Here is a 17439-nt window from a genome sequence, read left to right as displayed (position 1 = left end):
CACAGACTTAAAACGCCAACATATGAAGTTTTGTGAAAAGTCTGATTCTAGTCTCACTCGGCTAGTTTAGACGATTTATTTAAATGAACCAGTTCCAAATAAATCATTTAACAAACATTACTAAACAAACAAACAAATATATACATAAATGTGTATATAATACAAACTGATTCAGTGTACAAAATATTTATTCATCAAGATATTTAATCATCAATTCTACAAATGTTTTTTTTGAATAAGTTAAATTCCAACAAAATGACTGTTTGTTTTATTGGTGGTTTTTCATGTAAATAAATATGTTTAAATACAGCTTAATTCTGTCACCCTAATTAGGAATCTTGATTGTTTTCTGACAGGTTTCCTTACTGTAATTTTCCCACTGAAAAATAATTGTTTGTTTGATAAGATACAGTTTTAAAGTAGCTTCCTCAACATGGGTAGACAGATTGCAATTTTTTATTGACTTAAGAGAAAAATAATGTTATTCTTAGACAGTAATATATGCTGCTTGTTGGCAGATTTGAAACTGTGCCTAAAAGATACACATAAATTAATTCAGTGACAAAATATTAAACCCCATCTCCCTCAGCCAGCTGATGTGGCATCTATCAGCCGGAGTACAAGAACTGAGATTTAAAAGGGTAAAATACATCATATAGCCATGGGTAATTACTGGAAAAAACTCTCTGTCACTCCCAAGCCTTCGACGAGATGAGGCTCAGGAACGTCTCCTTGATTTCACTCATAATTAAAGTTCATTCTCGGAACGGTGCCTAGGGACAACAGTGATATTACAGTGTGGCTTTTTCAGGTGGGTATTCAGAGAGAAGAACGCGATGTGTCAATGCTTGGGTTGATACTTAAGAATAAATGACAGAAGGAAATATCTATTGAAATTCAGAAGCATGCTGTGCTTTGCATTTAGAAGGCGAGAGAAATCCAACTGAAGCAGTTTCAGACCATTACCCTGATTAAAGGCTGAATAGATGGAACTAGCATTCAAGATTATGTGATGTCTGCTTCGGACAAGCTAAATCAGCTCAATCTGCCCTACACAAGGATGGAATGGACAAAAGGAAAACACAAGTTTTGGCTCCCTTGTGAATTGAGAGTGTGAATTTGAGTTGAAATAGACACAGGAAGTTGAATTTGATTGAGTCAGTAAAAAAGACTTTTACATTGTATGCAAAAAAAAAAAAAAAAATCTATTTCAAACAAATGCGGTTCTTTTGAACTTTCTATTCATGAAAGAATTCTAATAAAAAGTATCACGATTTACTAAAAAATATTAAGCAGCACATCTGTTTTTTTTCAACATTGATAATAATGATAAATGTTTCTTGAGCAGCAAATCATCATATTAGAATGATTTCTGAAGGATCATGTGACACTAAAGACTAGAGTAATGATGCTGAAAATTCAGCTTTGATCACAGGAACAAATTACATTTTAAAATATATTGAAATAGAAAACAGTTTTTTTTAAATTGTAATAATATCTCACAATATTACAATGTGTCCTGTAATTTTTCTCAAAAACATGCAGCCTTGGTGAGCTATAAGTGACTTATTTTTTGACAGTTAATAATAAATTGTATTTATATATTATAATTATTATATTCAATGTGTATATATATATAGATAATAATTATATATATATATATATATATATATATAGATAATCTAATCATGTAATCTGTTCTATTATAGGCCATACGTTCTTTATAACAAATCATTTTTTAAAATTATTTTTCATTTATTTTTAAAAACGTCTCAGGTTATGTATGTAACCCTGGTTCTCTTTCGTAGTCACTACGAATTACGTTGTGACGACGAATGGGGTTTCGCTTAGAAAGCCTATCAACTTCGAGTATTACAAAACGAACCATATCCCAGGCTGGCCTTTTCGGCTTTCATCTTCACCCAACCGTTCTCGGCCGAACCCATGAATACACTGAGGCCATAAAATACATACTGCCCCGGCAGCCAGCTGCTGCATCCACCCAGCCGACGGCACAGTTGCCTCAGTCTGTTCGCCGCCGAGGGTGTCCCCCTGCGACTCCCACCCCTCCCGCTCAGCCCCAGCAGCAGCCTTCACCCGGGCCGCACCGTGGAGGTGGTCACAGCAAGGCGCCCCAGTCTGCTCCAGCCCCGCAGCCCGCTAAATGCCAGGTAATGTGGTACTCCTGATGCGGACAGCTCAGAGATGTGCTTCAGTTCTGTCGAGGAGGTGGTAGCAGGACCACTCCTTAACTCAGTGGAGGACCGAGGGAGAATCTTTAGTTCTTCCGCTGCTGGCCGGCCGGCCAGTGGCAACCTAATGTTGTTAAAGACAGAACTGACTTTCCCATCTCTGGCCCCCACAGAGCCCGGATGGCAGTGTGTGGATCGCTGGTCCTGGCCTCTGACAGGACGCGGCTTATCCGTCTTATTCGTTACTCCATCTGGAGTGTAGTCCCCTCTTGGGTTCTAGCGCATGGCGCCTCGCTAAACAGACATCTGCAGAGCTGCAGGCTGGGCAACACCCACACATTCGTGAGATTCTACAATCACAGAGTGGAGCCATTGTCCTCTCATGTACTCGCCCCCAGTGGCCGGTCATAGGACCCGCTCGGTGTCATCGCTTGCTCGCCATTCCACTCCTCGGACTGGATACGTTCGATATTTTCCTCAGGTGAGTTTCCCAGAGAAGCCCTGAGTTCCTTCAGCGCTGTTGACGTCAATGCCAGAGTCTATGCCTGCGCAGCTTTCGTGTTGGCTAGGTGCCTCCATGTGCATGGTTCCCCCCTTGGGCGACCCCCCACGTGTGTATTTCCACTGTAAGCCTTTCTGAGCATGTGTCTTTCCCTTGGCAAGCTACCTTGACCCCCCTGGGGTTGAAAGATTCCACCCTGCGGGTTGGATACCCCCAGTGTTCTCATATGCACGCGGGTCATATGTGTATTCTGTAAGTCCTCCCTTTGGGCGGGCATTGTTTGCATATTTCCACTGAGATATGCTTCCAAGTGCACCTTGGTATTCCTTTGTGAAGTAGGAGTCCTTCGTCCATGCTAGTCTCACGACAGGGAGCTCAGACTTACGCAGGTCACTGGAAGACAGCCAAGGGGGCGTGATTAGACTGGGACCCCATTCGTCGTCACGATGTAACTTGTAGTGACTACGAAAGAGAACGTCTTGGTTACGTATGTAACCCTCGTTCCCTGAGTAGGGAACGGAGACGTTACGTCTCCCTACCACTTCCGCTGTACCGCTGGGAAACGTCTGAGTTCAGTCTCGGATCCTCAGCAGGAAAACATATCTGCATGTTGCCAGCATACTTCCTTATATACCCACGAGGTAGGGCGGAGTTAATCTATGCAAATTCAGCACACCCATGGCATTTCTTTGCCATTGGCTCGTTTTGTAATACTCTAAGTTGTTAGGCTTTCTAAGTAAAACCCCATTCTTCGTCCCGACGTAACGTCTCCATTCCCTACTCAAAAGAGGGAATGAGATGCTGCGTCGAGACACGGTGGGAACGCCCCTGCGTGATTGCGTCGTGAAGCACGTGTATAATCAGTCCAATGGAAAGACGAGACATCATCGGCGGATGACGTCTTCGACCAGGAAACTATAAAGCACACCTGAAAAAAGATAGCGCTAGCTTCTGTAAAAAGCCGAAGCAAATCGATCACATGCATATAGGGAGTATGGCAGGGCGACGCAGCATCCTGTTTCCTCTTCAGGGAACCAGGGTTACATACGTAACCTGAGATGTGCCCTTCCAAGCGAACTAGAGCTGCGTCGAGACGCGGTGGGAACACCATACCAACGACACCATACTAACAAATGCATGTTCTGTGTGAAGTCAATGCGCACACTAAGAAGCAAGCACCCTAGACCCTGGAGTGGAGCCTAGATCCAAGTCATAAAATCTAACGAAAGTATGCGGTGAGTACCAGCCTGCCACATCACAGATGTCATGGAGGGAAACCCCCGATAATAAAGACTTTGAGGCAGCCATACTCCTGGTAGAATGGATCCGGACAACCAAAGATGAAGGCTGACCAGCCGCTTCATAAGCAAGTGAGATTGCCTCGACTATCCACTTGCTCATCCACTGCTTAGATGCAGGGTAACCTTTTTCTAGGTGACCCGAAACAGACAAATAGTTTATCCGATTTTCTACAAAGGGCAGCTCTGTGTGCGTAAGCATTTAAAGCCAGAACAGGGCACAGCAGATAAAATTTTTCCTGATCTGGTGTATTAAAAGGTGGAGGACAAAAGGCCTGCAGTACAATTGGGCCCGTAACATTAGTAGGGATCTTAGGAATATAGCCCAGCCTAGGATGGAGAAAAGCTTTCACCATACAAGTTGCACATTCTAGGCACGATGGATGAACTGACAAGGCTTGCAAATCACCAATTCCCTTGATAGAGGAAATAGCAATGAGAAATAAAGTTTTTAGAGTAAGGAACTTTTCTGAAACCTCTTTAATGGGCTCGAAGGGAGCCAAAGACAGGCCTTCCAGTACAATGGCCAAATCCCAAGCTGGTGCTCTAGTGCGCAGTATAGGCCTCAGCATCAGTGTGCCACGAAGAAAACGTCCCAGGTTACGTATGTAACCCTGGTTCCCTGAGAGAGGACGAGACGCTGCGTTGAGACGCGGTGGGAACGCTCTGTGTGATTGTGTCGTGAAGCACGTGTTTAATCAGTCCAATGGAAGAGCGAGACGTCATAGGCGGGTGACGTCATAGACCAGGAAGCTATAAAGCACACCTGAAAACAGACCGCGACAGCTTCTGAAAAAGCCTGAAGCAAGTCGATCAGGGCATGCAGGAAGTATGGCAGGAAAACGCAGCGTCTCGTTCCCTCTCAGGGAACCAGGGTTACATACGTGACCTGAGACGTTCCCTTTCAAGGGAACTCGAGCTGCGTTGAGACGCGGTGGGAACCCCATACCCACTACGCCATAAAGACAAATACCCGTTCTGTGTGAAGTCCTTGCGCACACTAAGAAACAAGCAACCTAGCCCCAGGAGTGGAGAGGTGTAAGTCATAAAATCTGACAATGTATGTGGTGAGGACCAGCCTGCCGCATTACAAATGTCCTGAAGGGGAACACCCGAAATTAAAGCCTAGAGGCAGCCAAGTCTCCATTCCCCGGGCCACAGCCCCTGCCCCAACGGGATATCTGCTCTGATATACGAGACCATCAGTGTGTTGTCCGGACCCTTCGCCGAGCAACCACTCATGATTGCCCCCGACTTGTGAGGGAAGCATCCGTCGATAGCATTATGCGTCGACAAGAAGCCCCCAACACTGGCCCTGGGCGAGGAACCAAGGTTCTTCCACATGACCGAGGCACGAAGGCATAGCCGCATGACCTTGATCATGCGAAAACGGATTTCCCCTTGGAGAAAACCCCTTGGTCCTGAGCCACCACAGCAGGGGTCTCATGTACAGAAGACCAAAAGTAACTACGTTGGACGCAACTGCCATGAGCCCCAACCAAAGACCTTTCACCGAGCGGCCACTCATGACCGCCCCCCATCCTGTGAGGGAAGCATCCGTCGATAGCGTGACACGTCGACAAGAAGCCCCCAGCACTGGGCCCTGGGCGAGGAACCAAGGTTTCTTCCACATGACCGAGGCACTAATGCATAGCCGCATGACCTTGATCATGCGAAAACGGTTTTCCCCTCGGAGAAAACCCCTTGGTCCCGAGCCACCACTGCAGGGGTCTCATGTACAGAAGGCCAAAAGTAACTACGTTGGACGCAACTACCATGAGCCTCAACAGTCTCAGAGACTGTTTTGCAGTGAGTGACTGACCTAGTTTTACATTCTTTACGGCTGTGAGAATCGCAGAAATACGTGCAGGAGACAGACATGCTTGCATTGTTGTCAAATCCAATAATACACCTAGAAAAGTGGTCCTCTGAGCTGGGAGGAGTACACTCTTTTTGGTGTTGAGCCGCAACCCCAACCCCCTTATGTGGGACAGAACGACATCTCGATGTTGAACTGCCAAAAGCTCGGACTGAGCTAAAATCAACCAATCGTCGATATAATTTAATACGCGAATGCCCTGGAATCTCAGAGGAGCCAGAGCTGCATCCACGCATATTGTAAAAGGTGCGGGGTGATAATCTAGGCCGAAAGGAAGAACCCGATACTGGTATGCTTCGCCCCTGAAAGCAAACCTCAGGAATCTCCTGTGATGAGGATGGATAGATAAGTAAGCGTCCTTTAAGTCTTTTGTGACAAACCAGTCCTCGGACTGAGTCTGTGACACAATCATATTTAGCGTAAGCATACTTTGAACTTAAGATTCTGAAACCTGCTGTTTAAATGACGCAGGTCTAGAGTAGGACGCAACCTTTTCTATAGTGTACAGGACCCACCGAGAAATATGTGGCAGTAGTTTCCACGCTGCCAGAAATTCTAATAGGGGAACCAGTCTCTCAAGACCTGCCTCTGGATTTGGTTGAACAGTCACTACGGTGCCCTGAAGCGGCGAACCGGCAGGGAACAACCGAACTGACCGTTCTACAACCCTCCTCGGAGGATCGAATGGGGACGCTGACACCTCGGTGCCCTGAACGGCGAACCGACAGGTAACAACCTAACTGGATGCGCTGCGACCCTCCTCAGAGAGTCGCACCCCAGAGGGTGCCGAGGAGAAATGATTTCTCAAAACCGTCCCTGCCCCGGAGGAGCCCTCAGAAGCCTGATAGCCTCGTTTTTACGACAGGACTTCCTGTCTAAGCTTTATTAGAGATGACGACAGTCCTCAGATCTTGCCTACCTCTAAATAACTTAGTTCCTACGACCCACCTCGGAGGATCGTATGGGGACGTTGACACCTCGGTTCCCTGAACGGCGAACCGGCAGAGAACAACCGAACTGGCAGCGCTGCGACCCTCCGCAGAGAGTCGCACCCCAGAGGGCGCAGAGGAGAAACGATTTCTCAAAACCATCCCTAACCCGGAGGGGACCACCCTTTAGAAGCCTGATAGCCTCGGCGTCAGGGCTTCCTATTTGTCCAAGCTTTTTTAGAGATAAATTAGTCCTCAGATCTTGCATATCTCTAACTGGCTAGACTGCTACCGCCACCCAAGTCCCCCTTGATTGTGGAGGAGCCCAAATGGCGATGCTCGTATTGCACTCTATGCTGCGAGGAGCTTAGTAGACCGAGACTGCTCCGCCCAGCAGTCTCAGGAACATTAGATTGGTGAGGAAGAAACCTCTGGAACGCCGCTGAATGGTTTATTTCTTAGTTTTTTGAAAACGGAGCGTCCAGAAGAACAGACATACTTTTATCTTATTTTTCTTTATTTTTAAATCAGAAAAACGTATATATATATATCTATACCGGTGACAAATCGCCGGTACTGGATCTGACAGGTGAAAGCTGAGATAGGGCGGAGCCCGTCCCAACCCCCACAGTCAGATCCTTCCCGAAATGCGAGTCACCGCCGTGCCTCGGCAACCGCGGGATCCGCGCGGGGAGTGCGAACCGAACCGTCCTCCTCGAAGAACGCCCGGCGGGAGCGGAGCGTCCTCACAGACAGCTTCTCGCAATGCTCACAGTCAGCCCACTCGAGAACTGACTGTGGCATGCTCCACTCCCAAATAGTAACAAAAAGCTGATGTGTGTGTCCCCACCCGTGATATAACGTGGGCAGGGAACAACACAAAGCTGCTTGCTCTCTTTTGCCATAATATATATATATGTTGCAAGATGACAGACAACAATAAATATGACAAGGACAGAATACACAGATCGCTTGCTGAAGGCACAGAAGCTGTCGCGGTCTATTTTCAGATGTGCTTTATAGCTTCCTGGTCCATGACCTCACCCACCTATGACGTCCCGCTCTTCCAGTCGACTGATTATACACGTGCTTCACAACGCAATCACGCAGAGCGTTCCCACCGCGTCTCAACGCAGCTCGAGTTCCCTTGAAAGGGAACAAATAATGAGAGGATCTCTTCCTAATGATGCACGTATCAAGGGGAAAGGAGATAATCCAGCAGAGAAACGCTCTTGCAAATAATCAAGTACTGTACCAACAGGGCAGTTAACAGGATTCAGTTGGCGTTCTAAACACCAGGTAGAGAACAGTTCCATGTCAGTGCATAAAGTCTTCTCGTGGAAGGAGTTCTAGATTGGAGTATGGTCTCCACAACCTCGGTCGAGAGACCAGATTCTATGAGCTGGGCCCCCTCAGGGACCAAGCCCACAGTTTCCACAATTCCAGGCAAGGGTGACAAATAGTGCCCCCTGCTTGGGACAGTAGGTTCCTCCTGATCAGAATCTTCATCGGAGAGCCGTCCAGAAGGGACACCAGGTCCGAGAACCAAACTCGGGCCGGCCAGTACGGGGCTACTAATAACAGACGGGCCCCTTCCCGGTGAACCCTCTCCAGAACATGGAGGTAGAAAAGCATACAGGTGTAGCCTCAGCCACACCCAAACCATCACATCCAACCCCTGAGGAGGTGGGTGCGTGTGAGAGAACCACATAGGACAGTGCGTTGTATCTGACGATGCAAAAAAGTCGACTTTAGCTTGACGGAAATTCTCCCAGAGGAGCTTCACTACCTTGGGGTGAAGTCTCCATTCCCCGGGCCTCAGCCTGGTTTAGATGCCCCGGAATAGAAACCCTGAGAGACAGTAATTTTCCCTGGGCTTATAGGAGGATCTGATGAGCCAGTTTGCAAAGGTAACGGGACCTCAGACCCCCCTGATGGTTGATATAAGAGACCACCAATGTGTTGTCCTTGCGGACAAGCACATGGTGACCTTTCAGGTCTGACAGGAAGTGCTTGAGAACTTGAACAACCGCTATTATTTCTAGCCGATTTATGTGCCCAAAGAAAGTAGATGGTCCTGCCATAAACTTTTCGCAGGGCGACCACTCATGATCGCCCCCAACCTGTGAGGGAAGCATCCGTCGATAGCGTTACGTGTTGACAAGATGCAGGGTGATAAACGTGCGGGGTGATAAACCTAGGCCGAACGGAATTACCCGATATTGGTTCGCCCCCGAAAGCAAACCTCAGGAACTTCATGTGATGTGGATGGATGGATACATGGAAATAAGCGTCTTTCAAGTCTATCATGACAAACCAGTCCTCGGGCTGAAACTTTGACACGATCTGTTTAAGTGTAAGCATTTTGAACTTGAGTTTCTGAACCCTGCGGTTTAGTTGGCGCAGATCTAGAATAGGATGCATAATAATGCGTCCTATTCCCCCACCCTTTTTTGGAACAATGAAGTAACGGCTGTAAAACCCTGACCCCCTGCTGGGAGGAGGAACCCTTTCTATAGCCCCCTTTTGCAGAAGAGTCTGTACTTCTTGCTCCATAACCAGAGCCTGCTCGGGGTCTACCACAATGGGGAGGAACGCTAGAAATCTGGGCGGACGAGAACCGAACTGAATTCTGTAACACTTTTCTATTGTATGCAGGACCCAATGAGATATATTTGACAGTAGTTTCCACGCTGCCAGAAATTCTACTAAAGGAACCAGTCTCTCGAGACTGGCCTCTGGATTTGGTCGAACAGTCACTTCGGTGCCCTGAAGCGGCAAACCGGCAGGGAACAACTGAACTGACTGTTCTACGACCCTCCTCGGAGGAACGTTGAGATGCGCAGGCACCTTGGTGCCCTGAAACGGCAAACCGACAGGGAACAATCGAACTGGCAATGCTACGACCCTCCTCAGCGAGTCACCCCCCAGAGGGCGCCGAGGAGACACGGATTCTCGAACCCGTCTCTCCCCGGAAGGGACCACCCTCAGAAGTCTGATAGCCTCGGCGTCAGGACTTCTTCTTCATCAAAGCCTTTTAAGAGATAATGACAGTCCTCAGATCTTGTCTACCTCTAACAGGCTTCGACTGAGACCGCCACCCAGGCCCCCCGATTGTGGAGGAACCCGAGTTGCGACGCTTTGTTTTTGCTGCACTCTGTGCTGCGAGGAGCTTGTAGATGGCCGAGACTGCTCCTGCCCAACAGTCTCAGGGACATTAGATCGGCGAGGAAGAAACCTCTGGAACGCCGCTGATTACTTTTTCGACTCCTGAAATCTATCGACAACAGTGTTTATAGCGTCACTGAATAGGCTAGACGGCGAAAGTGGAGAGTCCGAAAGAACAGATCTGTCTCTATCTTTAATATCAGATGAATTCAAACGTAAGTGTCGTCCGTGGCCACCAGGGCTGCCATAGAACGGCCTACTGATTTGGCCGTCTCCTTGGTTTGTCCGGAGAGACAAAACTGTTGCGCGGCGCAATTCTCGAATCGCGTCAGCGCTGACTACCTCACAATTATCCATGTCCCTAAGCAGATCAGCCTGGTATGCTTGCAAAATAGACATAGTATGCAAGCATGCCGCAGCCTGACCTGCTTCCGAATATGCTTTACCTATCAGCATTGAAGTAGCTTTTAATGGCTTGGTGGGTAACGCCGGGGCTTTTAATGATGACGCTTACTCGGGAGAGAAATAGCTCGCAAGCGTCTCTTCAGCCCGAGGCATTGTCATATAACCAAAATCTTTAATACCCATAACATTGCTGTAGTTAGATGTCTGAGGATTAAAAACTCAAAACTAAACCGGTTTACTCCACGATTTCGACACCTCAGTGTGGAGATCGGGGAAAAACGGCAAACCCCGATGAGGAGGAGTAGATGGTAAAAATCTTTTTATATTCATATTGTTCCTCGGCGGGCCAATCAATATTTAATTTGGCAACAGCGCGAGTCACAACCTCCATAAGCTCCTCATCAACAGGGGTATGAGATGGCAAACTCTCATAATTCCATGCATCAATGCTGACGACATCCAATTCCTCAGAACTGGATAATCGCAGCATTGGTGCTCCATCCTGGGGAGAAGAAACTGCAGCACGTGCTTCTCCCAGAGATAAGGCACTGCATCTGGCAGGTGAAGGCTGAGATAGGGCTGGGCCTGTCTCAAACCCTGCTGTCAGATCCATTTGCGAACCCCAAGATGTGCGTCGCCGCTGTGCCTCGGCAGCAGCGGGACCTGCACCCTGGGGAGCGCTCACTGAACCGTCCTCCTCAAAGAACGCCCAGTGGGAGCAGAGAGTCCTCACGGACAGCTTCTCGCAATGCTCAGAGTCAGCTCTCTCAAGAACTGACTGGGCATGCTCATCATGTGTGTCCCCACCCGTGATAAAACGAGGGCAGGGAACAACACAATGAAATCTTGCTTGTATATATTTATATATAGAACTTTCTGTGAAATATTGTGCTTGCAATAAAAGACAACAATAAATAGACAGGGACAGTATACAGAGAGCGCTTGCTGAAGGCACAGAAGCTAGCGCGGTCTGTTTTCAGGTGTGCTTTATAGTTTCCTGGTCGATGACGTCTCGTCTTTCCATTGGACTGATTATACACTTGCTTTACGACGGATTCACGCAGGGGCGTTCCAACCGCTTCTTGACGCAGCTCGAGATCCATTGAAAGGGAACCATTCTTATAGTTGGTTCCTAATAAATTCTAATAAAATTCTACCATTATAGCTATTATATATATATATATATATATATATATATATATATATATATATATATATATATATATATATATATATATATATACATATAAAAAAAATCATTAAATTTAAATCATGCTTAAAATCAAATTAATATTCTGTATTCTTCAGGCATTCATTGTAATATTATTCTGATCTGAATAACTATACTTAAATTGTAATTTAAAGGCTTTCTCAGCTCCTGATTCTGAATCAGAAAACCTTGCAAATGAACAACTCTGCTTTTGTTTTGCTCCCTGTTCACACTGCAATCGCTACAGGTTGCCATAAGTGAAGATGATGAACTGTGATGGCAACATGCCAATACGAAGAAAATCTGTCCAGTGATCAATTATATGAGAGATCTGTGTGAGGAAAGCGCTAGCGAGGTGGTTTGCAACACATTCGCCGTTGATCACAAAATCTATTTGATCCAGCATGTGGGCGTAAATTGCCACAGCAATGGCTTAGAGACAAAGTCGACAGATCATTGTCTTGTTTTCAACCATAATATTTGTTATGCAACAGGGTGCTAACACTAACGCAGCAAGCATGAGGACTGTCTCTCTTTACTACATTTATATAATGAAGGATTTGAAGCTTACCCTGCTGAAAAGATCAGCATAGGTGATTGCATGGCCTGATATGCTATAATAATTTTGTGTCACTATATTGCAGCCATGGGTGTGCTGATGTCCAGGAAGCAGCAGGTCGAGAAGGTGCAGAAGTGCAGTGTGGTGGTGTCAGCGTTTAAAGACGGTCTGAAGGATCGGGTGGCCCAAGCAGATGCGGCCCAGACTGAAGAGGTCATAGCGGAGAACGGGGATGAATCTGCTGAAGGATCCCACCACGCTAACAAAGACCATACTGAACAGAAAGAAAAGGACAGTAAACCAGGGGCATTACCAAATCAGCAGGCCTCAGCTTCATCCAAAGAGGAACATAGGGCCAATCAGGAGGCTTGGGGGCGTCTTCGTGATGGGAAGGGGGTGGAGCCTGAGGATCTAAAGAAGGCACATCAGCTCACTCCTCCGACCTTTGTGCGGCCGAAGAGAGAGGTCAATGACGACCAATCGCTAGACGTCTCACTTGCGCAAACCGAGCAGGTAAAATGGCTGAAAGGATCCATATTTGTAAATAATGATATAATAATTAAACAAAAATATTTTTTTCTTTATCTGTCATTAGAAGTGTGTTTACTGTAAAAGTTTTTATCTTTTGTTTAAATACATATAAACATCCTTATAACAATACATTTGTTACAGTATTTATTCATCTTTGTTAATGTTAGGTAATAAAATACAACTGTTCATTGTTAGTTCATGTGAGCTCCATTAAATAATATTATCAGATGCAACTTTTGTTTTTAATAATGAATTAAGAAATGTTGAAATTAACATATATATATATATATATATATATACACATAGTGCATATAAATATATATATAGTGCATATAAATATATATATAGTGCATATAAATTATATATATATATATATTCTGGTCAGAATTATTTGCTCCTTTGGTAAATATGATCAAAGATGGCTGTAAAAAATAAATCTGCATTGTTTATCCTTTTGATATTTTATAAAAAATTTAAAAAAGCAAAAATATAACCTTTTATTGAAGTAAAAGAATTGAAAGTGGGGTGAAAATCACATTATGAAATAAATGTTTTTCTCCAAAACACATTGGAAACAATTATTCGCCCCCTTTTATTAAATACTTTTTGCAGCCTCCTTTTTCCAAGATAACAGCTCTGAGTATTCTCCTATAATGCCAGATTAGTTTGGGGAACTCCTGACAAGAGATCACAGACCATTCCTCCATACAGAATCTCTCCAGATCCTTCAGATTCCCAGATCCATGTTGGCACTTCTTCTCTTCAGTTCAGCCCAATCATTTTCTATAGGGTTCAGGGCTGGGGAATGGGATGGCTATTGCAGATGCTTGGTTTTGTGCTCAGTGACCCATTTTTGTTTTGATTTTGATTTTACACATGGGGTACTTTTTTTATCTCTCTGTGCACCAAACCCATCTTAAGTGTTTTCTGCCAAAAAGCTCTTTTTGGTTTCATCTGTCCATAGAACGTCCAAAAAGTAACTGATACTATTGGGACTTCAAACGGGACGGGTTCTATGGTCAGATGAAACAAAAATGTAGCTTTTTTGGCAGAAAACACTTAAGATGGGTTTGGTGCACAGAGAGATAAAAAAGTACCCCATGTGTAAAATGAAATACTCTAGTGTATCCTTAATGCCGTGGGCCTAATTTTCTGCTGGAGGTCTGGACATCTTGTTCAGATACATGGCATCATGGATTTGATCAAATACCAACAGATAAAAAATCAAAACCTGACAACCTCTGCTAGAAATCTTATAATGGGTCGTGTTTGGATCTTCCATCAGGACAGTGATCCAAAAACAAACATTAAAATCAATAACAAAAATGGGTCACTGAGCACAAAACCAAGCACGGCCCGGACGAAAACCGCACTGTTCCTCCTGAATCCGAGGTTCCACTATCGGCCGTATTCTCCTCTCCAGTACCCTGGCATAGACCTCAAGAAGTAATTAGTTTTTGTTTTTTTTGCATCACTTTTATTCACGACATGCTATCTGGCAACAAAGGATTCCATTCATTATGCTATGCTAAGCTAAGCTAGCGGCGGCGCTGCCAGACTAAGACAATGCACGCACTGAGACAAAAATGCGTTTGCCCACCTATCTAAATGTAGGGGAGACGGTGAATAACGCCTATTTCAAAAAACGGTGGCTTGTTCCTTTAAGGGGTGTGTAGTTTTTTGCATATTTGGTGGAAAATTTATATATTTATGTTTTATTTATATTTTTATATATTTTTTTATTTGTCGACTGTAGTAAACACCATGCCTCAAAAAAATCCACACCTCAAGTACAACCTCTCTTGACCTACATACATGGCTATTTACTCCATGAAAATGCCATAACTACAACTGCATGAAAATGAATAACTCAACTAAAGTAGTGGATTGGTGTTGGTGTACTTTAATTTGGAGCTGAAACCTGCTCTGTGACACACATATACGTGAGAAAATGTCAAGATTGTGAGTTAGGTAAGCTGATCCCAGCTCAGCCTAAATGGCAGCCCAGTTTTTGTTGACAGTACGTGGGCAGTGGGTAAAGGCTATGCAGGAAAAACCTGGCTGTGTGAGCTGCAGTGACGTCTAAGATCAGTCCGAAATTAATTGGGGTCACCGAAGCTTGTGGTAATGGGGCCAGGCCTCACAGCGAGCCAGAGAAGAGCCACTCCACACAACTCCACACAACTCCACTCAACAGAATGCTTTTGATTACCTCCGGTCTCTCTCTCAGCAGATATAAAAGACATGAGAGCAGGCAGAATGAGATGCAATTGGGCTTGTCTTTGTGAGTTATGTCTAGATGCATTCGCTGATGTTCAAATTTGGTTCAGGAAAATGAATAATAAAATAGACAGAACTGCTATGAAAGAAAAACAGAACAGCTGGTGAATATAATTGTGATAAAGGAAAAAGTTCGCTTTCACTTCGGCAAAGGGGAATAAACTTTATCCTAGATCGGCTTAGGATAAATAAAAATAGACACATACAAGAACATTTCTTTATCATATAGTACATTACTACGATAGTACTTTGCATCAGATTATTTGAATTTGGAAGAATTTGATGAGACATGTTTGAGTCCATAATGAAATTTCTAATGTTTGATTGCAGAATTGGTATCTTGGCAAATCTGAGCACAGTTCAGACAATGCTAAGATCTCTGCAGTGATACTTGTGAGATTACACAGGTCTTTTTTATCAGAAGAGAAATCTGAGAAGCAGGAGGATGTTAGGCAGTTGCTTAGAGTTTTAAATTGGTTGCAAGGGTGTCACTAACTGGTCACTAATGACCTCAGAGTGGTTAACTATGTGATTGCTAGGGTGTTCTGGGACAGTGGTTCCCAACCTTTTTTTGTCTGAGACCCCTTTTTCCCAAGAAAATATTTTAGGGCCCCCGTTCACATTTAATGAAATTGTCGCTCCTGTAAGCTTGCAGCAAGGATGACAAAATGTTTTGTTTATAAACAAACAGTATGTTTATTACTATAACCAGATATGTTTATGCACAAATAATAGCGTATAATATTGAAAATACTATAACAAAAACATCTGTAGGCTGTTTGTAATTTAAAAATGTGAGCCAGGAGTAGCCTAATAATTGGCCCTATTTAAAAATGAAATAAAAAAATGATCAGTATTCAACTATTACAAAATGACTGGTGTCTGAGACCTCAATACTTGCATGTTATTTGTGAGGCTTTATCAATCAGTGTGAGGATTGCGTCATTATGTCTATGACGAGTCAGGCAGGCACTGGGCTACACCACAGCAGTATGACACGAACCAGTGTAAAATAGTCCCAACGGTTATTATAGGTGTACCAGATAGTGACTCAGGATAAGACAAAAACACGGTTTGGAAAATGGATTCATGATGTATTCGCTCATTATATAAATTTTGTAAATTTTGAACACAAAAAAAGTTACGGAGTGCTGCTTTAATGCTCACTGTTCAACACTTTTCAAAATATGACGCAACCACCCCAAAGAGCTCGCTGAGGCCCCCTTCTGGGCCGAGAGCCCCCTGTTGGGAACCGATGCTCTGGGAGATAGATAGGGTGTTCTGAGAGGTTGTTCGGGTGTTGTTAGGCATTTAGTAAGAGTTCTCAAGTGGTTGCTGGAGTGTTGCTATCTGACATTTAAGGACTTCAGAGTGGTTGTTCTGAATGGTTGCTATGGTGTTGCTAGGGTGTATTGGTGGTTGCTATGGCATTGCTAGGTTGTTATAAGAACAGAGCAAACACTTATGTGTGTTTATATTTAAATAGTTTGATGGTTGGAGTATGAATTTCTGAACATTTCATGACACTCATTGCAAGTCCATTTTTGAATAATTGATTTATTCAACTCTATAATCTACAAAAAACTGTAAGAATTTATTCATTCAGTTATTTTTCTTTTTTATCAGGTGGTCATATTTCCAGTCTGATTGTTTTAATGTGGGATATTTTATTGTTAGCTACACCAAGCATATATATATATAAATTTTGTAATTTTTGGTTTAATTATTAGTATTTTTTTATGTGCTTTTGTTATTTGTATACGTTTTTGTTATTTAAATTTTTTTTTACTACTTCAGTTTTTTTTAAATTCAGTTTTAGTTTTAGTTTTTATTTCTAGCTAGTTATTTAACTCAAACTTATTTCAGTAAGTAGCCTTATTTCAGTAGAAATGCTACATTTCTAATTTTCATTTGGTTAAAACTTTTCATCTAATAAGCATCTAATATATTTCATCTAATATATATTATTTTATTTCAGTTTTATTTCAATTAACATGTTTTTAAATAGTTTTAGTTTTAGTTAACAATAATACCACTGCCTATAAATAACCAGGGCGATGATGATAATCGTGGACTCATTCATGGAGTCCACTACCATTCCAGTATTAAACACCATTCAGATGCTCAGAGTTTGATGCAGAGCTGGAGTCAGATTCAGAGGCACACTGCCAAGATGACGTCCTTTGGCTCTTCTGATCACCCCGGTTCTAAATACAGCACCTCTCCCCCGCGCTCATATCACAATCCTCACTCTCCTCTGAGACATGTTACAATCTGTGCCAAGTGTGCAAGTGTGTCTGGTGCCTACACAAGAAGGCACCTGTAAATTTTGCATCTGGAATGTCTGACAATTTGATTCCTGGTTTCCTAGAGCCACAATATACTTAAAAAGTGTGTAATGCTCCAATTTAATAAGCAAAGGAATTAATTACTGAAGCCGATTAGTTAGCCGTGGTTCTGTTGGAGTGGTTCTAGAAAAGCTAACT

At 44.0% G+C, this 17439-nt stretch overlaps 1 protein-coding gene across 3 annotated transcripts in view; it reads left to right on the top strand.

The window, feature by feature from the left end:
• phf24 (PHD finger protein 24) overlaps positions 1-17439 on the top strand; it is a 55169-nt gene that overhangs the window by 9750 nt on the left and 27980 nt on the right. For all 3 annotated transcript variants that reach the window (XR_013207117.1, XR_013207116.1, XM_077242970.1), the window contains exon 2: positions 12228-12655. Coding sequence is in view for 1 of the 3 variants with exons in the window: in XM_077242970.1 (XP_077099085.1) it covers positions 12230-12655 (426 nt within the window). In the remaining 2 variants the exon portion in view is untranslated. The remainder of the gene's footprint in view (positions 1-12227; positions 12656-17439) is intronic.

Source organism: Siphateles boraxobius, unplaced genomic scaffold, assembly GCF_051911475.1.
Source record: "Siphateles boraxobius isolate OS27281-9 unplaced genomic scaffold, OSU_SipBor_1 25, whole genome shotgun sequence".
Lineage (NCBI taxonomy): Eukaryota > Metazoa > Chordata > Actinopteri > Cypriniformes > Leuciscidae > Siphateles > Siphateles boraxobius.
This window is presented reverse-complemented; position numbering and strand designations above follow the sequence as displayed.